A 26,500-nucleotide genomic window follows, 5' to 3' on the forward strand; every position below is an offset into this window, starting at 1 on the left:
AATCCCTAACAACGATCAGTTTAAGGTCCTCCTAAAGGAGCACCTTGTGAATCACTGGCCGTGTTCTTGCCACTCTCCTAGCTAATCTCTCTCCCCTACAGTTTACTAACTCCTTCAGGTTTCACCTACTTCATACAACCTATTATTCTCTGCAAACCCTCACCCTCTCCGCCCTACCTGAAATTCTTATATAACCTCTCTTCTGGACTCTGCCATCTACATTCCATTCTAGTATCGACATAATGCAACACATCCTAGCTACAGATATGTTTTTAAGTTACAACACTCATTACTGTTTAGCTCATATGATATTTGACACTCTCCCTGAGTTCTCATATTTGTCTCTGCTCAATTTGGCATTTCTGTATCATCATTGCTGAAATGAATTTTGATTTTTGGTTTTTAATTTTTGATTTTTGCATTCTTATGTATATAAATCTCAATCTCAATTTACTTCTGTACGTCAGTCACTCCTGAATGTATTATTATTTTTCTATTTTATTTTGTATTATATTTGTATTTATACAATGTGGAGCTTTTCTCCCAGGGTCTCTGGTGAAAAACAGGCCTCTGGCCCAGTCGGACACTACCTGGTTAACAAACAACATAAACAAATACACATGTGTGTGCGTGTATATATATATATACATATACATATATATATATATATATATATATATATATATATATATATATATATATACATATATACATACATATATATATATATATATATATATATATACATACATATATATATATATATATATATACACATATATACATACACATACATATATATACATACACACACACACACACATATATATATATATATATATATATATATATATATACATATATATATATAAATATACACACACACACACACACAGTATATATATATATATATATATATATATATATATATATATATATATATATATACATACACATACATATACACACACACACACACACACACACATATATATATATATATATATATATATATATATATATATATATATATGTATATATAGTAGAAACCACCAAGCCCCAAATTATGTAGAATCCACAAAGTGACGAGCCGTGGTAGTGCACGTTCCAAGAATAAATGTGTGTACCAATCCAGGCAAAGATGAAGTGCTTACAAAGTCCTGCCAAAGCACTTTCGTACATCAAAGGCTACAAGCTCATTACCAACCACTTGTCGGAATAAAGATAGATATAGTAGCTGCAACAGTCTGTTTAGACCAACCTCAGTGTACCTGGTGTTTAGGCTTTTGTTGGCTGGTTGTTTGTCTGATGAAGCGGCTCTGTATTGCCGTGAAAGCGCTCACACATGAATAAAGAAGGTTGAACCGAATGGTTTTTTCTTTTACTGATGCTGGATTTGTACAAGGAAGCAGTCTGCTAACAGTTTATATGGTATAACAGAGTTTAAGGAACCGAATGGTGTTTGTCTCTTATGGAGATTGGATGTGTATAAGGAAGCAGCTCGCCTAGAAGTATTCATGGTTTGATCAGGGGCGGCTCGTGGCATAGGGCTGCCGGACTGCAGCCCCCTCAAAAATAAGAAAAGAAAGAAAAATAAGAAAGAAAACTGAAAAATAAAAAAATATTTTTTCAAAATTAGACTTGGCATGCATAGACCGAGTCCCGACTACTGTCGGTCTATCGCATGCTCAAGGCAGTCCGCCGTCCCCATAGGGGACACAAGGAGATGTCTGTGCACTTTTACAGTGCACAGACTCAGGATTATGGGTCGTCCGGACTGCAAGAGCAGCAGGGACTGGGACAGAGCATCTCGTCGGGAAGGAGCATTGGGATCTCGCGTCAAGGAGCATTGGGATCTCATGGGTCTTCAGTATTGCGGGAAGGATGTACGTTAGCTGGATGTATTCAGGTAAGGTGCCTTTAATTTAAAATGTTTATTTGTATGGAGTTTGTGCTTTTTAATTTACAATGTTTATTTGTGTGTGTATGGTGCTTGTGCTTTACTGAGTTTGTGTATGGTGCTTGTGCTTTACTGAGTTTGTGTATGGTGCTTGTGCTTTACTGAGTTTGTGTATGGTGCTTGTGCTTTACTGAGTTTGTGTATGGTGCTTGTGCTTTACTGAGTTTGTGTATGGTGCTTGTGCTTTACTGAGTTTGTGTATGGTGCGAAAGTAAGGCAAGGAAAGAAAGAATCACAGAATTCCATGCGTGACTGATTTATTAATGTTAATAAGAGTGTTCTTACCTTGTAGCATTAACATGCACTTCTCTGCACCTAGCACAGGGAAGGGGTTTGGCATGGTGGTTAAGGTATTTGTCTCATAGGTACAAGGTACGGTTTGATTCTGATCTTGTGTTATTACATGCTTAAGATGGACCTTTATGGCAGTTAGCCTAATATTCGCCTATGAACCTATCTGATTGTTTAACATGCACAGTTGTACCTCTGGCTGGGGCCCTGGCTGAAGAGGTTCTTAAGGTCAAGCCACCCACCCATTAACAATATATATCTGTATATAAATTTATGACAGGAAGTAACTGAAAATACATTGGAAAAATGACATTATATGCTCGTGGTCAGTTTCCTCCAAGAGTGTTTGGGAAGGTTTCAAAGCTGAGTTGAAGAAACAGAATGACTCAAGGGTCATTTTAATGGACATGGGGGAGTAGAAAGATGTAGGAGTCCAGCTGCTAAAGCAAAAACAGAAGTGGCAAGAAGGGTGATGGACAGGTGGACAGGAGACAGTAACAGAACAAGAGCTGATAGAACAGCTTAGATAGTCATGAGTGATAGATGAGGTTTTGCTGTACCTAAAGACTAGATTAAAAACAGAAAACACTGACTGGCATGCTGTTATTTGTGCAGGCATGCACAGGTATGTACAGGTATGTGCGGTGTGTACAGGTATGCACCTAGCAGGCACATGAGCAGCAATGGAAACCGATTGGCATATGGTAGTAGGGTATACAGAAAGGTAAAGTGAGACATTAGTGGGGTGTCAGGTGTAGGGTGCATTGTATACTCAGGAAGGCATAAATAACATTGGAAGAGATTGATAATGACAGAAAAAATTCCAGGGGGGACTTTTTTGTTGTGTTTGAGGTTGTAAAAAGAAGTGGAGGCTCCCTTTTGGGTAACTGTGGAGTATTAGTAACCAGGAAACAGAGTTGAAAGCCGGTAAAAAAGTTTTAATGTTCACAAACAGCAGTTACACTGGAAAATCACACACTAAAAAAAGTTTAACACTCTCATCCATCTGGACATCTTCAGAACTAAGAAACAGCCCAACCAGAGCACTTAAATACCAATTAAAATTCAATTAAAAAATCAATTAAAAATGACATGACCACTAAATAATTAATGCTGATGTTTTAAACTAAAAAACAATACATCCCTATGATATAAATACACTAACATTCTAAATTCTTTAAAAATAAAACAGGTGCAATGAAACACATATCAAGCCCAGATTCATTTAAAGCATTGAGTCTGAGCTGCCATTTCAGTTCTCTAACTAGTAAACGATCCTCAGTGATTAAACCCCAATCATCCTTCTCGAGTTGGTCAGTCATAAAATATCCAAATCTATGTCCAGGATTTTTGTCTACATGTCTATAATGTGCACTTGTATCTTTTTTTATTTTTAATGTCTCTGATATGTTCATACAACCTTTCTTTCACACTCCTAATAGTTTTTCCTATATAATATGCTGAACAGTCTAGGCAGCTGGTGGCATATATAGCCTACTTTGTGTTCCAGTTGTACTTTCCATTAATAAAACTCTTAAAGCCATTAAGGATGAACTGGCCCCCTACTAGAATACAAGAACACAGTTTACAACAACCACACTTAAACATTCCCTGCATTCTAACCAAGGCACCCCCACAGTTCCTATTTTTCTGTTTATTCTCCAACAGTTGTTTAAAACAAACATCTTTCCTGTAAATCACTGTTGGTCTCTCCCCCAGCATTTTACTCAGTTAAGGGTTAGTAGATATCAACAACCAATTATTTCTCAAAATGGCAGCCAATTCATAGCTATCTAAAGAAAAAGTGCCTATAAAGGCGCTGTTAAAGTTAATATTTGTAAGCCCATGTATTTCACCAAAATTACCTTCAAGAACACAACTACTATTCTTAATTTCACTGTTCAGTACAACCCCCATTGTTATTACATAACAAAGGTAGGTATACCCCATTTGTCCTCTTATAGGTTACCTCATCTAATATTGATTTTAAAAATTCCTCGGGTACCCTCGCAATAAACATATCCAATAATATTTGGCATTCATCAATAAAAGTCCCCTCATCTGAAATCATTCTTGCCAATCTAACCAATTGGCCTTACTGCTTGTGCTTTACTGAGTTTGTGTATGGTGCTTGTGCTTTACTGAGTTTGTGTATGGTGCTTGTGCTTTACTGAGTTTGTGTATGGTGCTTGTGCTGTACTGGTGTGTGTGTGAAAATGCCCCAGGTGCTTATGGTGGTGTGGTAGGGAATGCCTCAGGCTTGAACCCTGTACCCTGTATGCAGGTGTTAAAGACTTGAGTTCCCTACCCACCACCATTTGTAAAAAAATTTCAGATTTTTGCCTCATATTCGATCTGATCTGTTCCTCATAATATCTGTGGTTTGTAAATGTTGCAATGCTTGATATTTGATGGTGTAGTAGTAGCATTGTTGCCTCACAGCTGCAGGTTCTTGGGTTTGATTCGTGGCTGGGGTTCCTTCTTTGTGGGGTCTGTATCTTCTCCCTGTGTTTGTGTGGGTTTGCTTTTGTGTCCTCCCATGTTACAAAGACATGTCTGCATTATTTCTTCCTGGGCCTCTGCTGAAAATTGTTTATTTGTTCCAAGTCAGACTGTCCTGATTAAAAATGTTAAATAAAATTGACAGGCATTTGAATTTCAGACTTGAGGGTTTCTGAATGTTTAATTCCTTGCGTATTTGATGGTGCAGTGGTAGTATTGTTGCCTCACAGCTATAGGTTTTCTGGTTTGATTCTTGGTTGGGGTGGCTTCTGTGTGGAGTCTGCATCTCCTCCATGTGTTTGTGTGGATTTGCTCTGGTGCCCTGCCATTTTACAAAGACGTGTCTGCAGTTTTAATCCCTGCTGAAAATTGGTTTTGTTCTGTCCGCAGTGAAATTGACAGGCATTTGAATTTCAGACTTCAGGTTTCTGAATGTTCAATTCCTTGCATAATTGATGGTGCGGTGGTAGTATTGTTGCCTCACAGCTATAGGTTTTCTGGTTTGATTCTTGGTTGGGGTGGCTTCTGTGTGGAGTGTGCATCTCCTGCCTGTGTTTGTGTGGATTTGCTCTGGTGCCCTGCCATTTTACAAAGATGTGTCTGCAGTTTTAATCCCTCGTCTCTGCTGAAAATTGTTTTGTTCTGTCCGCAGTAAAATTGACCGGCATTTGAATTTCCAACTTCATGTTCTTCAGAATACATAGTAGCACAACCTTTTTTTTTTAGCAATTTTCGAAGTTTATAAGATGAATATTTTAAATTTGTCCCTATTTTTGGGACTGTATTCCCCCATTATTGGCTTCGTCCAGGTTTTTGTGCTAAGGTTGACAGCTATGGCAAGAACTGAATTCACTGAATATGTTTGAGGGCTGTATTCCCTCATTACTGGGTTTGTCCAGGTGTTTTGTACTAAGAGGTTGACAGCTATGGTGAGAACTGAATTCACTAAATGATAGCCATTTAAGTTTCAGTCTTTCTCTTTTTTACAAAGCAGCTGATGTGGCGTAGTGGTATGTTACTCTGACTGTTTTTTGCTCAGGGACCTTGGCAGTAAAATATATGGTGGCAACACAACATTTTATTCTAGCAACTTTCCAAGATTATACAAGCAATGTTTAATGTGTCCCTGTTTTTGGGCTTTTGACCCCCCCCCAATACATTTTGGCTTTTTCCAGTTTTCTTGAGCTGCGAAGTTGAGATGCAGTTGAGTATTGAGTAGATTTTACAAGGAACTGAGAGCTGCAGGGGAATAGAAGTTTAGTGCTTTGCCAAGTTAATACTATAGCACAACAGGCTGTGTACTTGCTTTTGATGCAGAAGGTTGTAGGTTCTACAAGGGGTAGATGCTGCCGTACTGAGAATGTTCTCCTTGGTGAAGATACTAACTATGAGTTCGTTATCAGTTTGCCATCCATTTCCTCTTGCAATATTATTACTAGCTTATCATTTTTTTAATGTAATATAGACAATTTATTCCTGCGGGGCAACAGACACTTTATTTTTCGATGAAACCATGAAATATAAAGGTGATTGCTAGCAGCAACCACTTCATTAGTTACAGATTTCTTTAATGTGGAATTATTTAGATGACTGACTTCAGAGATTGTGCATATTTACTGATAATGGACTGTAGAATTGTGCATATTTACTGATAAAGGTGGACTGTAGAATTGTGCATATTTGCTGATAATGGTGGACTGTGGAATTGTGCATATTTACTAATAATGGTGGACTGTGGAATTGTGTATATTTACTAATAATGGTGGACTGTGGAAGTCTGAGTAGACTTTTTATGATAAATGTTCTCAACTGGGCAGTTTTGCCATTATGGGTGCATATGGTTTGTTTCATTGCTTACTGGAAAAAATGTTCAAAACAAATTTAAAACATCCTGTAACAAGTGTACTGTATTGTACAAGGAATATAATTTTAGTACAATGAGGAAGGTGTATCAAAGAGCACATGTATGTTTCATATGCAAGGAGCCTATGATTCGAAAACAGCCCAAAATTAATCTTTATCTGCCACTGGCAAAATGTATTTTCTTTGAATGTGGGTTTCAATGCTGTTTCAATGAATGTGAGTTTCAAGGGCAGAGAAGTTTTAATGCTAAGTTTTCATTGTGAGACTGCATTGCTTTGTTTAACAGATGACTTAGTGTTTGTGCTGTAAAATACAAAATAAAACTTTCAAATGAAGTCCAACTCATCATAGAAGTAAAGCAGTATGCACATTAGTGTTTATGGTAAATGGAGTGAAATAGCCAAGTATAATGGTTCATTGGAATGGCTGCAGAGGCTCCATTCAACCATTATTTTGTCAGGGGAAGGGCAGCAAACTCAGACAGGCCCAGCTGAACTATACCTCCCAACTGTCCAGATTTTCAAAGAATGAATAGATTTTTGCTTCTTATTTTTGGTTTGTTCATAAAATTTGTAGTTTTAATTCCTAAATGATTTGCCAGAAGTCACTCTAAGTTTCAGACTTCATAACCTTCAGAAAAATGCATGTTAAAGTAAGAGCTGTTCTATCAACTGTCTCAATTTATACAAGAGCAATTTTAGTACTGTTTATATGTGCCCCAATATATTTGGCCTTGTTCAGATTTACTGCATTAACAGGTTGAGAGGTACATGCAAATAAATTGCTTTATAGAATTAGGCATAGCCAACCTCTCAACTGTCCCCAATTTTTGGCTCAAAATGTTGCTCTTCCCCTTATAATCCCTCCATAAAATAGCAATTTTGGAAGAAAACATGGAGGGTTTACAATTAAGAAATAACTGTAATAATCAAAGTTATAGATTACTTGAAATGCATGTAGATTCTTTTATATTTTGTCAGCTGCTCAAGGTAGCAGTACTAATATTAAAGTGTCCCTTCTTTGACAGGTAGCAGCTGTATTGTGTGTCTATTTTATATTTTTGCATCACGTTTTTGTCCATTTTTCATAAAATTGTGTTTTTGGCAAATTAGTGACATCACTAAAGACTGAAGTTAGAAAATGACAGACATTTGAGTTTCAGATTTTATACCCTTCAGAAAATTCATACTAATGCAAGACCTATTCTATTATCTTTCTAAGTTTATTAGAGCAATATTTAAAATTGTCCTTATTGTTGGGCCTTTGTCCCGCTTCTGTGTATGGCTTTGTCCAGATTTCTTGCTCTTGAGGTTGAGAGGTATGACAAATGTGTCAGGGCCATCACAGTCAGCCAGTGAGATTTCAAATTGTGACATGCTTGTTGCACCCCACTCCCCATGTAGTGACTCTGGATGTGTCCAAGCAAGGCAAGGAGTAGTTGTATCTACCTTGGATGGGGAGGACACACTGCATAAGTACTACAGTGGCTTTTCATCTGTCCTTGATTTTGCAGAATGGTCTGGTTTCTGTCATACTTTTGTACTGTTGATTTATGCTTATTACTCAAAGTGCCTGTTGCTCTGTGTTGAAGTAGCAATGCTTTAATGACCATAAGGTAAGCTTGTCTGAGATCGTAAGATGCAAGTAAGCTTTAATAAGCATACTGTTAAAGAATTGCCAACATTGAAAGCCTTTCTGTTGTTGCCATGCAGAGAATACTTGACTAGATAATGTATAAGCCTTGGGTATTAAAGGACAGGATTCCATTATTTTAAAAAGCTCATTACACTTGTTGGAGACTTCCAGTCATCTCTACAGACTTTACCCGTAAACTAAACAGAATGCCAATCATGTGTGGTCCATAACCTGTACAGTAATCCTTTAAGCAATGTATCTTGAGCTTGTTTCTTGTTTGCTTTTCATTTTTACTTTTATCATGTTTTCCCCATGAAACAAGTTGTCAGGCAGCAGGTCTTTTTGGATAAGAAACATTTTTACAAGTGGGGGCATCACATAGATTTCTACTTTCAGCATGTTACTTGGTACTTTAATAAAGCTGAATATATTATAATTAGGACTGCAGTGCAAGGAGAAGTGGTTTGAGTTGAGTGCTTCTGGTTTTCTTATACTTGATTTTGACTGGCATTCCAGTAATGTATTTAAAAGTAATTTATTTTTCATGCCTTACAACCTTTTGTTTCCATCTAGATATTAAGTAAGCTGTCATGCAGCCAATGCATTGAAATATTTTTATTCTTCTACACTTATTTTTGTCTTGATTGGACTTTCATAATGATGGTTTGCCACCCAGGGCAGCGTATTTAATGAAAGTTAGTTTTTTGTGGTTTTGTGCATAGCTCCTCCCCTTTCTGGTTGACCACACCCCCCTTGACCCCACCCATTCAGCTGTCTCCTGCAGCCCCCCTGTGATTTGAAGTCACCAGCCGCCACTGGGTTTGATAGTGGACTACAGCCTAAACACCAGGTACACTGAGGTTGGTCTAAACAGACTGTTGCAGCTACTATATCTATCTTTATTCCGACAAGTGGTTGGTAATGAGCTTGTAGCCTTTGATGTACGAAAGTGCTTTGGCAGGACTTTGTAAGCACTTCATCTTTGCCTGGATTGGTACACACATTTATTCTTGGGCGTGCACTACCAGCTCGTCACTTTGTGGATTCTACATATATGTATATATATATATATATATATATATAAATATGTATATATATATATATATATATATATATATATATATATATAAATATGTATATATATATATATATATATATATATATATATATATATATATACACATACACACACACACACATACATATATATGTCTGATGGGGACAGGGGGGGGTGAAGTTATTGACAAATCTGTCAGCTAGCAGGTTGGCAATTTCCTCAGCTTCAGTGTGAATGGTACCATCCAGTATATGTTCAGTACACGGCTGGGCACTCCCTTTTAGGTTTTGGGCATAGCTAAAGAAGAATATCCAGGAAAGCTAATTTAGACTCGTAGCTAGCCTTAGAGGGCTTAACAAGATATCCGATTTGCTTCTTCAAGCTGTGGAGGGTATTCTTCCTCTGTTGAGTTATGTTCTCTCTTGCTCTTAGATATCAGTTTCTTTCTTTTGCTGTATATCTTGCTTATTTATATTTACAGTCCACCAGGATGGCTTGTTTTTTCAGGAATACCTGGTTTTGCTCCTGTTAGATACAGCCAAGTCTGTGCATTTGTTTACGTGGCTGTATAGGGCGTTTGTCTATTCTTCTGCATAAGAGTCATTGCTGTCTATGTTGGCAGGGGTTTGAAACTTTTTATACCATTAGATAGTAGGCAAGTTTGCTTTGGAGAAATTTTTCATTGTTTTTACTCCTGTTGGGGTGTCAGGTTTAATCTTTATTTCAAACGAGACAGATTTATGGTCTGCCTTACCAGGGACGGCAGCACACAGGGGTAGTCCAGTAGGTCCAGGACATTTGAGCCCCTTGTGGGTGTGTGGACCAACTGTTCCAGGGCATTTGAATTAACAGTCCAGGAACCTCATACCAATTGCATTTGTACTCATGTAAGTCAGCCAATCGATGGAAGAACAGTTGAATTCTCCCATGACAAGGTGTTTGACTGTATATTGAGCCACGACAGGAAGTCCAAGTAGGCGGTGTGCATCTCCTGGTTCATGGTAGGGACCTGTAGCTAGTGATGATGTGGAGAAGTATTTTACCTAGAGTTAATTGGACCTGGAGTAGCACAAGAGAGTGGTACTGTTTCACCAGGCACAAGGTGTATTCGGATTTAATGAAGATGGATATTTCTCTACCTCTGGTTCCTTTATGCTTGTTTTGGGGTCTTAATGTTTGAAAAACATTGTAGCCTTGTACAGCCAGGGTGTTCTCAGCAGTCTTGAACCAAGTCTCAGTTACTACACAAATGTCAGCATCTTGCAAGGTGAGGAGTGCTTCCATGGAGTGCAATTTACTGTTTAAGCTTCTAGCATTAAGCAGCATGATCTTCAGTTTATCTTTAGTGGATTTCTTTACATCAGAAGTTTTGTTGTTTGGACATTGCCTAAATAAGGCACTATGGGGAGGCAAGCATCTTTGCCAGTATCCAAAAACCTTGATGAGACAGGTGAAGGCCACCTCTGGCAAAGTAGCATGGACTGTTGGCCAAGTCTTCTCAAGCAGACAGATACTGGATCCTCCTGAAGTGACACCAGAAGCTAAGCCAATTATTGAAATCAATCATTTTTGTCTGTATTGTGGCATCATCTTAAGTGAAGCTAGAAAGTACTTTTAGCTAGGGACATACCTGCTTGGGCCACATCATCTGAGAGTTTGGTCATGTCACTCTTCAAACAGTCCAGAGAGGTACTTCAAGTCATTCACACCAACATGTACTATGACAAAGTCATAACAGTTTTGTTGCTGAGCGACTTGAGTGTGTGTACGATTTGATGGATCCTGGCACCTGACAGGCAGCTGACCCTGACCTTCTTGTTCAACCTGGTGAGGGGGACATCTGTGTGTCTCACTAGTGAGTCACCTATGACCAGAAAATTAGGTTTTGAAGTGTTTTGCCTTAGGGTCTTAACTGCCGAGACACTGATATGTGCATTATGTGTAGTACTGGATTCTATTAGTGTACCAGTATGTGTATGTTGTTTGAACTTGGAAGGTCTCTGGTCTTTTGGTAGGCTCTTAGTGAGTACCTCCACATATGTGGGTTTATGTGTCTTGACCTTATCTTGTGTGAGATAAGAGGTGTGTGTTGACAACCTATAGCATGTCTTACATATTGTTATGTGAGAGGACTAATTCTAATTTCATGGTATAGTTACTTCTCTCACATGCTGTGTTTTGTTTGCTTTAGGAGTAAGTGGTTGTCAATATACTTGAGGCAATTACAACATTGCCTCAGGATGCCCAGGTCAATCAAACTGGCTAGAGAAATGGTGGGAAACTGTCCATCCATTATGGCAGGAATATATTGTAGTAACTAGTGGGGATGGGCTAGCTTGACCAGTGTTTCCTTGTGAGACAGAAAAAGGCAGCTATTCTGTGGAGGGTTAAAGGTGGACGACTGTGTCAATGCCTCAGAATGTATAACTGAGTAGGTAACAATGCGCAACTGCACTATACACGACAGTGCCAAACCATGCAGCGCAGTGTGCCACTAAGCACAAATGCAGGGCTTAAACACAAGCAAAGTTAAACAGTTTTAACACAAATTAACCAACAGGAAAGCCCCAAACTGACCCTTTTTCCAGCAGTCCTCAACTCAGATGGGTCCTGGGCTACATACTTCTGCCACAAGGGTACAGGAGGGCCTTCTTAATGTAGGATGGATGGTGTTAGTGCTCAAGTAACAGCAAACGGCCTACATTCAGCAAATCTGAATCTAGTCTATGCAATGAAATACAGAAGTACCAGAAATAAAAAAATGCAAAAAAAATGCAAAAAAAAAAAAAAAAAAATAGCCGCATCAGTAAAAATAGCAAAAATGAAGCAGGAATTAAGTAAAATACAGTTCAAAAAACTGCAATGCAAGCTTAAAACACACTTATTTTTTGAACACAGTGGATGCCTTAGATTTAACTCAGATTCACTCCTATATAAATATATATATATATATATATATATATATATATGTGTGTGTGTGTGTGTGTGTGTGTGTGTGTGTGTGTGTGTGTGTGTGTGTGTGTGTATAGGTATGTATATAAATTATAAAATGGGTCTACTTCAAACTATCTACCACTTCATCAAATCCCACATCATCAAGATGACATCGCCAAAAATGCTGAACATTGAACACCTGGAACATCGAAAACTTTCCATGGGAAAAGAACCACTTAGCCACCATGGTGAAGTTTGCCCTTTCCCCACTGTAGTGCGATCTCAGAGTTGGTATATTTAGTTAGGGGGTGTGGTGGGCGAAGCCCTCACTTTGGTGTGTTTTACTTGCTTCGTTGTGTGTATTTTGCCCTGGTGGCCAAGTAGTTCCTTTCCTAGTGATCATTTTCGAAGGTTTAAAGTTTCACGGATATGTGGTTTCAATATTGTCGCCTTAATGATTTGGGATTTGACTAAGTAGTCTTTCGGTATTTTGAAGTAGATTCTAGATATATATAGATATATATATATATATATATATATATATATATATATATATATATATATATAAAAAATATATATATGTACATATATATATAGATATATATATATATATATATATATATATATACACATATATATATATACATATATATAAAAAATATATATATATATAGATATATAGAGATATATATATATATATATATACATATATATATATATATATACATATACATACATATATATATATATATATATATATATACATATATATATATACATATATATATATACATATATATATATATATATATACATATATATACATATATATATATATATATATATATATATATATATGTACATATATATATATATATATATAAAATTAGGTATACCACATTTAGTCTGTATATCTAAATCGACATACACATATAAATATATATACATATATATATATATATATATATATATATATATATATATATATATATATATGGTTTACCTTTATAATGACGCAAATAGCATGTGCGACTCATCATATATCCAACTTTAAAGGTCGGAAACTGCACTTTTGAATGTTGAAAAAAACAGAAAATGCTAAACAACGAATTTGACATTCCGGATGTTTCCAAACACCATTATACAGGGGGGGCAAGCATGTGTGCGTGTATGTGTATATATAGGTATACCACATTTAGTCTAAAACACCCAAAGTCAACTGCAAAAATGTTGACCATTAAAAGTTGAAAAGATTGAACTTGACGTGCAACAACTCATACTGGGAAACAGTATCAGTGTATGCAAATCTACAGTAAAAAAAAAAAAAAAAAAACCAGCCAATAACATCATGTTTTACAGGGGGCAATCCCCCCTGCACCTGACTTCTGCTAATTAAATATACTAACTCTGAGGTTATACAAACACAGAGTAACTACAAATTTCCCAGACCCAGGAATTTGCAGTCTCACACACCTGTCAATCATCTGCTTAGTCAGCCACTTGCAGTCAGCTAAGCAGCTGCTGACCTAACACACAATCAACCATTTTACTGTCACCCATATATATATATATATATATATATATATATATATATATATATATATATATATGTGTATATATTTGCTTGAGTTGTTGGTAGCTCAAGTGGATGTAAAAGATCCCATGATACCTATTAAAAAGTGTACGGCAGTTCCCAGTACCCTGGCCAAATTTCCCACCTTGTAGGGCGGCCACGGTGGTGCAGTGGTTAGCATTGTCACCTTACAGCAAGAGGTTCTCTGGTTCAATCCTTGGCTGGGGTGCCTTCTGTGTGGAGTCTGCATGTCTTCCCTGTGGTCATGTGGGTTTCCTCCGGGTGCTCTGGTTTCCTCCCAAAGACATGCAGTAGGTGGACTGGACACTCTAAATTGGCCCTAGGTAGTGTGTGTGCCTTCTGTGGAAGGTTGGGTGCCGGGTTGGCAACTTGACACTGTAAAACTCCACTGCCAATCATGAGTGGACAGGTGATCTGCTGTGGTGACCCCTAACTGGGAAAAGCTGAAAGAAGAAGAAGTATAAATGCCACTTTGTGTTTTCCCTGAAAATTATATATATATATATATATATATATATATATATATATATATATATAGTGTGTGTGTTAAGGATGGGTGCAGGATATACAATTTTTATTTCTGTTTCATCTACCTGAAGGTTTGAATGATGCATTTTTGTTTTTTGTTTGAAGCTGCAAGAAAGTTAGACTTTATGAGATGTATTGACTGTCTGGTATAGTTAGCATTAAAGAATCATGTAAGACTAGAATTATGACAATGGTGGCATAAGGTTCACAGGTTCATACTAGGCTATCTGTCCTAGGGCATTTATAAGCCTAGCCAGAGTGTGTTTGGCTTTCGCCACCTATTTTAAATGAATTTTGCTATGCCCTTTTTCGAGGTTAGTATACTGTGCCTCTGTCTAACAGTGACACAGAAGTGATACCCGGGGTAAACCTACGATGTCCCATCTACTCATCAAGATTCCTATAGGTTCATAGGTTAAGTGCAAGCACTTTTGTTGACAGTGGGTTTGTTCTATAAATGCACATGCCTTTTTCTGGAGGTGATGTTTATGGGAATCTTAGCAAATGAGCAAGTGCACCTTTCATCCAACATCCAGCCTATTTTCACTTTTAGATTGAATATCTGTGAGATAAACACTAACAATTATGCCAAACTGCAACCTCAAACTTAAGCTGAAAATGGAATTGTTTCATAACCTTTTGGAGGCTCATCAGAAAATTTGCAAAAAGTTTGGTAAATAAGTGTGCAGCGTACCTTTAGGTATGGTTGTTGTAACTGGAGAAGGAAAAGGATATCCACATGTTACATCTTTGGTACTGCTTCCTGGAAAATGTACGGATTTTCCTTGTGCTGAGCAGCTAAAAGCAAAAAAGGAACAGGAATGAAGTACGAGACAGCACCATGGTTTCTGCAGTAGCATTTACAGTCATAACTAGCCAAGAAAAGCTATAAAATAAACCAGAACACTCAAGCATCCTGTTTCAGATACTCATCATGAGAAGACATACATAAAAAAGCAGAAGCTACATGCTATAAATTTTGCAAAACATGTGGAAGTACAGCGAAAGTTATCTCACAGATGCAATTTTAACAGCTCTGTCACGCTGGAGTTAGTAGCAATTTATAAACTAGTCAGTAGTTTGTACTGCCAAGCACTTACAGGAAATACTATAAAGATTACAATTTGCAGCAATAAACAGAAGAGTTTTTCCCCCTCACTCTATCAATATTTGTTAATTCATTCAATCGTGAGAAACTTGGGGGTGTGTAATTAATCCTCTTGCCTCCTGAGGTCTTGTAAGCCAACAAACCACTTGCTTCTTGACAGCTTTTCTCCAACGTTCTCTACTGTAAAATAACTTTATAAGCTTTGCAGTATCTGATAAATGATGCGATTTATAAAACTCAACATCTGACAGTTCTTCAGTAGACAGTCAGCTGCATACTGATTTAATATCAAAGGTCTACCTGTACATGCTAATGTTATTTTACAGATTTAAGAAAATGGTACTTTGTCAAAACATTAACAGTGTTATGGTCAAACAAAGGGTGACAGCTCTAAGTATGTAACATTGATCTATGGTATCAGTGTGATTATTGCTCACAGGTTCAACAGCATACCACTGATTCATGACAAATGGGGTGGCTTATTGCTGTTTTGTGATACTGCAAAACCTATGCAAATTATGCATGCAATATTTTCCCAGTGCAAATTATGCATGCAATATTTTCCCAGTATTTTATTTTATTTATTTATCCCTTGTTTAACAGGCTGGTCCCACTAGGCTGGTTACCTCTTTATAAGGGAGACCCAATGTGGTATATATACTAATAGGGAATACTTGGCAGGGCATCAGCGAACTTCCCCTACTCTTTTCAATAGGCATCAATGGATCTTTTACATCCACCCGCATTACAAACAGCTCAGGCAGACAAGGCCTTGGTTTAATGTGTTATCTGAAGGATGACACACTCAGGAGTGCAGTCCCCTCCCCTTATGCTGCACTGCAATGTTAATAATCCATATCCACAAGTCCAATGGTACACCGGTTACTCGCTCTAAAGACCTTAACCTGGTATGTGACAGTAACAGAACCTGCTAAAGGGACAGATTTGTCCCCCAGAGGTTACTACACCTTTGGAACAGACTCCCACTTCATGTCAAACAAAGCACATCACTGACCCTCTTCAAATGTAATCTGGACGATTGGATGGGTAACTGTACCCCAGGTGTTCCACCTGTGTCCTTCTTCGACAGGGCAATAGGTGCTGTGTGGAAATAAGGGTAGAACTTTGCTAGGCTTGTAAGGACTCTAGGACCATTAGCCTAGTAACTTCCTATGATCCTACAATCCATCTACATGTACTTCAAAACAGTATTACTCTAAAAAAAATTTATGTTAGTTGGCAAGTATCAGTGACCACACTGTGTGCTGCCCTTAATGTTCTTTATAACATGGCAGTATTTTTGCTTCTGTAGGTTGCACAGCTTTTTATGAAATTAGTTGTTGTGTCTTTCGGCTTTTCCTGGTTAGGGGTCGCCACAGCGGAACTCCGGTCTGCTAATGATTGGCAGTAGATTTTTACGTGCCGAGTTGCCGGCCCTGATGCACAACCTTCAACGAAGGTACGCCCATTCACGCATGTCTCCACACAGAAGACGCTCTAGCTGAGGATCGAATGGGACAACGTCTTACTGTGAGGCGACAATGCTACCGCAGCAGCACCACCGCAGTTTTATGAAATTAGTACAGTTATGAAAAAACAGGCAACAGTCATAACTGCTTTACCTCACAGTATTTACATTTCAGAAGGTCTTCATATTGCCAACCATATTTGAATGTAATTTTTTTACTTACACGCACTGCTTGCATATACCACCTTCTACATAAAAGCATTACACTCCAGTTTTTGAATGATTAATGTAAGCAGGGAAAATTTCACATTTTATAATTTTTTTGTAAACTCTCCTGTTTCAGTTCTAGATCTGTGCATCCCATGCTGATCACTTCACTTGGCATGCGCTGCAAATCTGGAGATACTTTGTTGTAGGTGTATATCTCTACCAGGACTTCAGAAAGTAGACTTTGAAAGTACTGCCAGATATACTCCTGTCAGCAGTTTAGGGAAATCTGCTGTAAAGAAGAGTACATTCTTACATGATAGAAAGGAACTCTGCTTTCCTTATGACAATACTGTAGGAAGAAATGCAGCCATCGAGAGACTCCAGGTGAACTCATTCCACATTTTGAGTACACCCCAGTCCAGTCTCTCTCACCAACCCCTCCACATGTTCAAATACTGTATAGCTGTATCATGACAATGTACACTTTTTAGTTCACTGAGCTTAACTGAAAGTTACATAAAACACTGACTGAGGAAAAGCTTTCTAAAGAAATACATTGTCAGTAGCTGGACGGGTAAGATGAAGTTGGCACAGTGTCTGCATACTCTGGTGCTGATCAAAGTTTGAGTGGTGGCCACATTGACACAATGCTTGGAGCAGATGGGAAACTGTAGCAGAGACCTCACTAGGGGTATGTTTCTAATCTGGATAAAATGACTCCTATGGATGGGAGGGGTGATAAGTGACTGTGCTGCAGTGTGTGGTGTCCTTTACCAGGCAGCATGCATGGAACTGTGTGTGTGTGTGTGTGTGTGTGTGTGTGTGTGTGTGTATTCTTCCTGCATTGTATGTGAGATTGTGTGTGTGCATTTTTCCTGAATTGTATGTTAGATGCTAATGTATATTTTAATGGTGATGTGAACAAATGGGTCCCATGTTTAGCAAAAATACAGAAAGTCTGTCCTTGCAGTGTGAGTGCTTTGAAAGCTTCTTATACCCAGCCTTTACCCAAATAGAAAATGAAAAAAGGCATCAGTGGGCAATCAGCAGTTCATCCCCTGTGCTTGACATAAGTGTGGTGGTTGCACTGGTGGTGGTGGGGGGTGATGAAAAACAAAAACAGCAATGCTATCTGCTACTGCTACACCCCAAGGCCTTATAAGTTATCTAATGCTCCAGTAAGTTATCTAATGCTCCAGTAATGTTGGAAGTTATGGTGAGCAGCAGGCAAGATTTCTTCACTGGTAGCAACAATTACATATTTTATACTCTAAACCATATATACATTCACAGGACAACTCAGAAAAACAGTTGGGAATTGCACCTAAATTATCTCAAAGCAATGGCCATCCACTACCATCTGTGCTTGTCATATTGTGCTCCAACTTAACTTTTAATATGCCGTAAATGTTCATAGGTTGGTACTAGGCTATCTGCCCTAGGGCCTATACAAGCCTAGCCATAACAATTCCTTGGATATTTCTTCCCATAGTATTTACTTCCCTGGACCCCTGGTCACACTGACACATAAAACAGCATTTTAGACATTTGCTAATCCTGTAATCATCCTGTAAATGCAACTGCCTCCTTTCCACACCTTTGACTATTAAACTCCCCAAAATATGACATTCAATAATTACTGTGATTTTGCTGATATGACAGTATATAAATGCCTGGCAGTGTGTTAATTCAGATGTAAAGTCTGTTTCCACTATTTATCTCTCACTTTAGTTTCAATGACTTCATCTACCCAATGTGTTACTTTTATCTAGCAAATGTGCATTCACCTAACTTGTGGCTGACTTACTCAAATGCTTACAGACTGCTATCTTGCACGTCATATTGTAAATTTAACCTTGCTAAATACTGATCTTCTCATAGGTACATTGGTGTGTACTAGGCTAATGACCACAAGGGCCCTTATAGGCTTAGCCATGTAACCCAAATGTGACCCACAAATTTGATTTACATAGGTGGTGATTTACTGATTGCCTCTGTCCATCAGGGACATAGGAGCCAAACCAAGGGTGACTTTCAGATTACCCATACATTGGTCCAAGTTGAGCCTAAATAGGAGAGGGATGAACTCTACTTCACATGGCTAGGGAGTCTGTTCCATTGAATGGAAATTCTGTAAGAAACATATCTGGCTCTCCAACAAGTCCTATTTACAGTGTGTCACAAGCAAAATGTAGGTCTTGTAATCTAGTAGTTCTGATGCTGTTTGTTTTGTGGATGAACAAAAAGTTCTTCAAAACAAGGTCCAGAGATGGTTTGTATGCCAAGCAAAGATCACCTCTCAGAAGTCTGTATGATGCAGAGTAAAGAGACAGCGCTTTGAGGCGATCAGTGTATGGCATTGTGCTTAATCCATGTATTCTTTTTGCAAGAAACCTTTGTGGATGTTCTATTTGATGCATGTGTCTAGTCAGGTACACACTGAAGAGGGCATTATACTCTATGATGGGTCTGATGAGGGCCGAGCGCAGTGGTGTGATGACCTCTCTGGACATGGATGACATGCCCTTGCTTATAAGTTGAGCAACATATAAAGATTTTCTATCTGCCTTGGACACATGTTGGTCGAAGGCTAGGCTACTATATACAGAAGTTCTCAGATCCCTGACTAGTGAATTAACTTTTAAGGGTGTTTTATTGATGACATACTTACCTGAGGTGATAGACTTCCCTACAGGTACCATAACGCATGTCTTGGTATTGAGTTTTAAGACATACTTTTGGCACCAAGCATTTGCCTGCATTAGAGCTTCCTGAAAAGTGTTTTCATCTTGGGAGGGGAATCAATGACTGCTCCCAGTTTGCAATCATCTGCAAACTTGGTTAGCCAAAGGCCTTTGACACTGGCTTTGACATCCAAGACGTAGATGCCAAAGAGGAGTGGGCCCAGTACAAAGCCCAGGTTCATAGGTGTTTACTAGGCTAATGACCACAGGGGCCTTTTTAAGATTAGCCATGCATCCCAAATCTCTGACAACTTCTGGTATCCTTGATAAGTGTAAGCAGAGGCTTGGGAGATGAAACATTTACAAGCAGGGGCCTGGAAGATGAACCATTTACAGGTTGCATGTGCCCATTAGAGGCATAGGTGCCAAGCCAGGGATGAATTTCCTGTTCCCCATCCATTTGTCCAAGTTACACTTGAATTGGGTTAGGGAGGAACTCTACTTCACATGGATGGGGAGCCTGTTCCAGAGACAGGGTACTGCACTAGTGACAGGACTCATTGTGGAGTTGCCTTTACCAATTTCATAGGGGTTTACACCTAGTTCCATATGTTTTTTGACAATACCTGAGTGAGGTACTGTATCAAATGCTTTACCAGATCTAGGTTGGCAGTATGGATCATTTTCTCTTTCATCCTAGCCAAACTAGGATGGATCCAGTGTATGGAGGTCTCCTATGATCTTGTTGATAATTTCCATGATAATTCTTTCCACGTCTTTTTAAATAAGAATAGTCAGAATAATGGGTCTGTATTTTCCAGGATCTGTTGAAGGTCTTCCCTTATGAAGGGGGGTGACTATCACAGTCCTCCAAGCCTGTTTTAAGACTATAGTTAAATAATGACTCCAGGGGTCCTGATAAGTCATATTTTAGACTATTCAGAAGGCATCCCAGGATGTTATCAGGGCTTATTGAGGCTGTATTCATGGCTTTAATGAGTGCAGCCTGTACATGCTCCCTTGTTATTGTTGGAGGAGTTATGTTGAGTGGATTTTTGAGGGGACTGTTGAGGCTGGGGTAGAGTTAGAACTGAATCTGTCCACTAAGAAGTTTACTATATCATTAGGCTTAGTAAATGTGGCACCATTAACCACCAGTTAAGTAGCATGAAGGGTATATTGTATATTATTAATACAATCGGACCATCCTAAACCAAGACACCTAAATAAGATCACACCAGAAATAATATGCCTTTGCAGTTTGGCTCCAGTTCTTTTGCTAAACTCTTGATGTAAAAGAAAAAAAAAACAGATATCACATAGAAGGTTGTGGTCCCTCCTCTCACCTTCTGCACTGTCCAGTAAAATGACTGATTAATGTAGTATGCAAATACAATGAAAATACAAGAGAATGTTACACTTTCTATGTATTCAACTCTTGTAGCTAGCTATTTCATATGAAAATAAAACTGAAGATGCCTTGTAACTCTTTGCACAAGGTTTTGATGATGAAACGGTAGATACCCAATCCCACTAGAGTGTTATCCCAAAATGGCCAATACTCAATCAGACTTGAGAATGATGGTGAAACAGTAGGTACCCAATGGCACACAATGGTCTTCTTACTTGGGAGTGAGATGCTATCTACAATGTAAGCTGTTGTTGAGATTGTTAATCTAAGGTGATATTAGCATTCTTTGTATTTAATTTAAGACAAGGTCTCATACACCACTGACTTATATGGTTAAGCCCTTGCTTACTTGGTACTGGATACTGAGTGAATGACAACCTGCAGCTTGTAGTCATCAGCAAATTTTGTTAGCTATGTATCTCAGTTAGTGGTTTGAAAAACTGAAACATAAATACTAAAAAGAAGGGGTTCCTAGTACTGACCATTCAGGAATGCTGCTAGTTACATTTTTTGCTTTCTGCAGTGACATCTGCTATTTTAACTATGTGGTTCTATCTGTAAGCCAGTTTGCTATCCATTTTACAACATAAGACTCTAGATTTAGGCCATGACACTTATTTGCAATTCTAGTATGGGGTAAATTGTCAAAGGCCTTGGCCTGACCCAGCTACAATGTATGAACTGCATAACCATAGTGACTTTCTTGAAGTTTACAAAAGTAAGCAGCCATGCTTTTCCTTAGACCAAGCCATGTTGCTGCAGGCCAAAAGAAATATTTATTTTTTTATATATTGGAGCTTACAAATTCAGACATAATATGCTCCATGGCTTGACAAATTAGGCTTGTTAGACTAATGGGTCTGGCACAGTTGGCTAAGCAACCAGGTATACTGCTGAGGCCCATGGTGGTAGGTGCAATTTGGACATGTTTGATAATAATCACTGAGGTGAGGAAGTGGCTCTGGAATCTGTAGGAATGAAATGACTGTGTGAAACTGGCATTAAATTTATCTGCAAATATAAATGCAATATCTTTAGGGTCAATACCCTTTTGGATTAATTAATTCAGAACATTTCTGTGTGTTAGTTCTCAATTGTTTGATACCGTTAAAGAAGGATTCATGATTAACTTTGGATGCTAATTTTCATTCATGTTCTCTCTGATCTTCCTTATAGTAGCTTTCAGATTTTTGCCTATCTTTTAATAAAGTCTTTAATGCTGGTAGAGTCTGATTTAATTATGCATTAATTCACTTTCTTAGGTTCATACTAGGCTACCTGCCCTTTCAGGCCATGTTAAGCCTAGCCAGTTACCCCATGTGAGAATCAAACTCTGCACCTTGTGTCTGTAAGGTAAACACCTTAACCATTAGGCCAACCTCCCACCATTATAGAGCTTGTTAACGCTTGCATTTTACCAAAGTGGCTTACTTTTACTTTCTGATGTCACTGGGACCAGGAGCAGCTGGTAATGAAGAATTTTATTACTCTTAAAACAACTCTTAAAACCGCTAGTAAAAACTTTCACCTTAAACAACGCTTTTTAGGCATATCAATCAAAAAATACCATCTTCCATTTATACAATATCAAAGTGGGTCACATGATAACAATTAGGCTAGTTTGTGCAGGTGTATTTCTGCCTCTAAAATGGCAGATGTGTGCCCAACAGCCGTGTTACATACAGAAATGTGAGTTACATACAGAAATGTGAGCCACAACAGTTTAGATCTTAATTTATCATTAGCAGCACAACAGTAATTAATATTTAACAATGTGAATAGCATTTCATTTTGTGTGTGTGTGTGTGTGTGTGTGTGTGTGTGTGGTTTGATCATGAGGGTGAAGCCTGGGTGTTTAAACAAAGCCAACTGTGGATAAATCCTGATATACCCACAAACAAGGCTAGATTACTGTTATTATACAATGACATTATTTAAAAAAGAATCTGCTTACCTTTCTTAAATAATGTCTTTGTATAACACCGTTTCAGTCATCTTCCATGTCGACTACTATGGGCTGATGTACTGCGCATTCATATGGAACTTGCATTCCTACACTTGCAGACTGCATCACTGCAGTGCAGGACAAGCAACAGAGAAAAGAGAATCACCATTTTAAGTCAGGATTTTACAGGGGGTAGCAGAGAAATACAAGGAAAATCAGGTATGTTTCTGTTGGCTAACTACACAGTGGTTGTGTTTATCATTTGATAATGATGTTGCAACAAGACAGCAACAGCCTTCAGAGTATAATTAAGAAGTTTATGTACACTGATTGCTGGGAAAAATAAAAGTTAAACTCAGAAGGAAGGTTGGTCACAGAGGTTTTGTAAAACAACAGACAAAAATTGTGGAGAATGACTTGGGAAACGTAGGAAAAAATGCAAACTTCGACATGCTTATTTATTCAAATATTATCATCAAGAGGTAGGAAGGCACTAATGAGGAGTATAACAATATAAAGAATGAATATTGTATAAGGAAAATTTAAATACAAAGATTTCAATTACATGACAGGCCAGCACTGCATGTTTGTTAAAGGCAGTAAAAAGTACAATTTAAAAGATGAAAACCCACATTGTTTCACATATCATTCAAAAACAGTGAGGCAGCATAGCAAAGACTTGCTAACTGTATTATTGTAAGATATTTTTGGATGAATTAACAGCAAATTATGATAGTTAATAAGGTACTTCAAGTGTCTTATGTGCATGGACTGTGCTGGGAAACCAAGAAAAGTACTGAAACCTTTGCTAAAGATTTTCAACTATGACTGTTTTTACATGCACATATATTATAATAAACAATACCTTTAATGAGAGTGATCAAGGAAACTGTGTGACACAGGCAAAGAAGGCAAACAAGTGATTTATGGCTTGGAGGCTATATCACACATGAATTGTACTAGTGCTGGTATTTTTTTTCTGGAATGTTTCTTTACAATATGTTTATCAAAACCAAAGCTCACTAAAGAAGGTCATCACAGTGAGAGATTTTTACTTCTACAGTACAGCAACCCTGCAAGGTAATGTAGGGAACTTTACCTCCCATGCAAAAAATAAATTAATAAAGCTGAACATTTTATTCAAATGGATTGTGAAAACTTTTATTTGAAAGTCCATTCTATCAAGCATTTTTTATAAACAAACAGGGAGACAAAATAAACCCAAGCAATAAAATTACCATATATTTGTCTATGTTCTTATTTTAGTTATTTGCTTGACATTATTACTTCAGCTTGTCTTTTATTTGAGATTTGATTTATACAGTATGGCATGAAAAATACTTTTCTTTTTGGCATATTGAGTTTTCGGTTATTTTACTTCCACCAGGAGACTCCATAGGCCACTACCAGCACCAGGATTGGTAAAAGAGAGTTCAGTTCTTATTTGAAAGACAATACACCTCATTAGTTGAGTACCCCTTTTGTTGACTTAAATGCCAAAGTTTGAGGTATGGCAAGTAAATGGGACCCCAAACTTTCAGATTCATATGGGGGGGGGGCTGCACTACCAGTCCTGCCATGCTGGCAACACTGTGATGTCAAAGATATAAAGAGACTCAAAGATGGTGAATATAAATGCATTCAACACATAATAAACCATAAAATAACAAACCTTAGCACTTACTTGGTCCATGGAATGCAGGGTGTGTCTTCTTCGCTGCTGAATGTTCCATTTATACATAGTCTGCATTCTTAGGGAGAAAAGTAAAGCAAATTCAATGTTAGTCAACTTGTTTGACATTATTCTGGAAACAAATAAGTTACAATATGCTTTCACTTGAATTAGGAAAGCTAAAGGTTTACATATATAGGTTCATAGATTAATACTAACCTAACTGCCCTTGCGAGCCATTTTAAGCCTAGCCAGTTATCCCATGTGAGACTCAAACCCTGCACCTTGTGTTTATAAGGCAAACACCTTAAACAATAGGCCACCATTCCAACCCTATACTATAGAAAATTTTGCTTCCACATTCCATGCATATACATCAGAAAACTTGTTAGACATTAAGTAAGTCTCTTCTGTAGTAAAATAAATATATTCTCTGCCACCAGTGTATTAACAATAAGGAATTTGTTTCCTCTAATGCATGTGACAACAAAAGCCTTTACTCTGCTTTAAATGGGATTTGCTGCTTGACAATATCACTTTGTGAAATAAACCGTCACGCTCACAAAACAATTCATGGGGACTCTGAAGAATGCTTTGACTACAGATACTCCTGTCCCTATTTTGATCTGCATGCGGGATATAGCTATACAGTCACAAGAGTCACTTCAGTAAATGTGTAGCCTAACATTTGACTTAGGGTAACTTTCTTACAAGAATTCTTGATCACAAGCCCAGCACGTTGGAATTTTATACCTTAAAAAAAGATTTGTTATAACTCAACAGGTGATAAGAATTCAGAGCTATCTTGCTAAGGAAAGAGGGCACCATACATTTGCAGTAAGAGCTCAGTAGACAGTACTATAATAATTAATTTTGATATCCTGCACTGATTCGCAGGTTAACTATTTCAATCTGTTTAACATTGTTGATAAACACTATTCAAACAATCTACCCTTTCTCCCTCTTTGGTGTTAAAATAAAAATGTCCTATAGATTCTATTTTCTGTGTTGACCAGGTTAGTCCCATTAGACTGGTGGCCATTTTTCAGAGGATAACAAAGATGGTATTTCTACTAGAAGGAGAAATTTTGGCCAGGGCATAAGGGAACCTCCCCCATACCTCTCAACCTCTTAGAGTAAAAAATCTGGACAAAGCCATTAAAAAAGTGGTACAAACAGGGACAGTTTTGAAATATTGCTCTTACAAACTTAGAAAGTTGATATAACAACAGGTTTTGCATTAGCATGACTTTTCTGAAGGGTATGAAGTTTAAAACTGAAATATCTGTCATTATTTTCTAACTTCAGTCTTTAATGATTTGCCACTAATTTGCCAGAAAGCCACAATTTTATGAAAAATGGACCAAAAATATAAGGCAAAAATCTGGACATTCTGTACAGTTGAGAGGTATGACCTCCCCTATACTTTTCAATAAGTGCCATGAGATCTTTTACATCCATCTGAGCTACAACCAACATTGGTTTAATGGCTCATCCAGAGGACAACGCACTCTAGAGTGCAGCATCCCCCTAATACTGCACTGTGGTGTCAGCATTCTAATCACCTAGAGTGGGAATAGATCTCACAGACTTCTGATCTTTCAGCCCCAAAGGTTAGTATACTACATGTTGCACCAC

The 26,500-nt window shown here is 37.8% G+C and overlaps 1 protein-coding gene across 3 annotated transcripts in view; it reads right to left on the reverse strand.

The window, feature by feature from the left end:
• Positions 1-26,500, reverse strand: part of LOC122789191 (tumor necrosis factor receptor superfamily member 9-like) — an 84,971-nt gene that overhangs the window by 29,626 nt on the left and 28,845 nt on the right. For all 3 annotated transcript variants that reach the window (XM_044056457.1, XM_044056459.1, XM_044056458.1), the window contains exons 5-6: positions 24,875-24,941; positions 15,059-15,162 (exon numbers count right to left, since the gene is read on the reverse strand). In XM_044056457.1, the coding sequence (XP_043912392.1) occupies positions 15,059-15,162; positions 24,875-24,941 (171 nt within the window). The remainder of the gene's footprint in view (positions 1-15,058; positions 15,163-24,874; positions 24,942-26,500) is intronic.

Source organism: Protopterus annectens, chromosome 14.part0, assembly GCF_019279795.1.
Source record: "Protopterus annectens isolate FY-2018-M chromosome 14.part0, PAN1.0, whole genome shotgun sequence".
NCBI classification, from domain to species: domain Eukaryota; kingdom Metazoa; phylum Chordata; order Ceratodontiformes; family Protopteridae; genus Protopterus; species Protopterus annectens.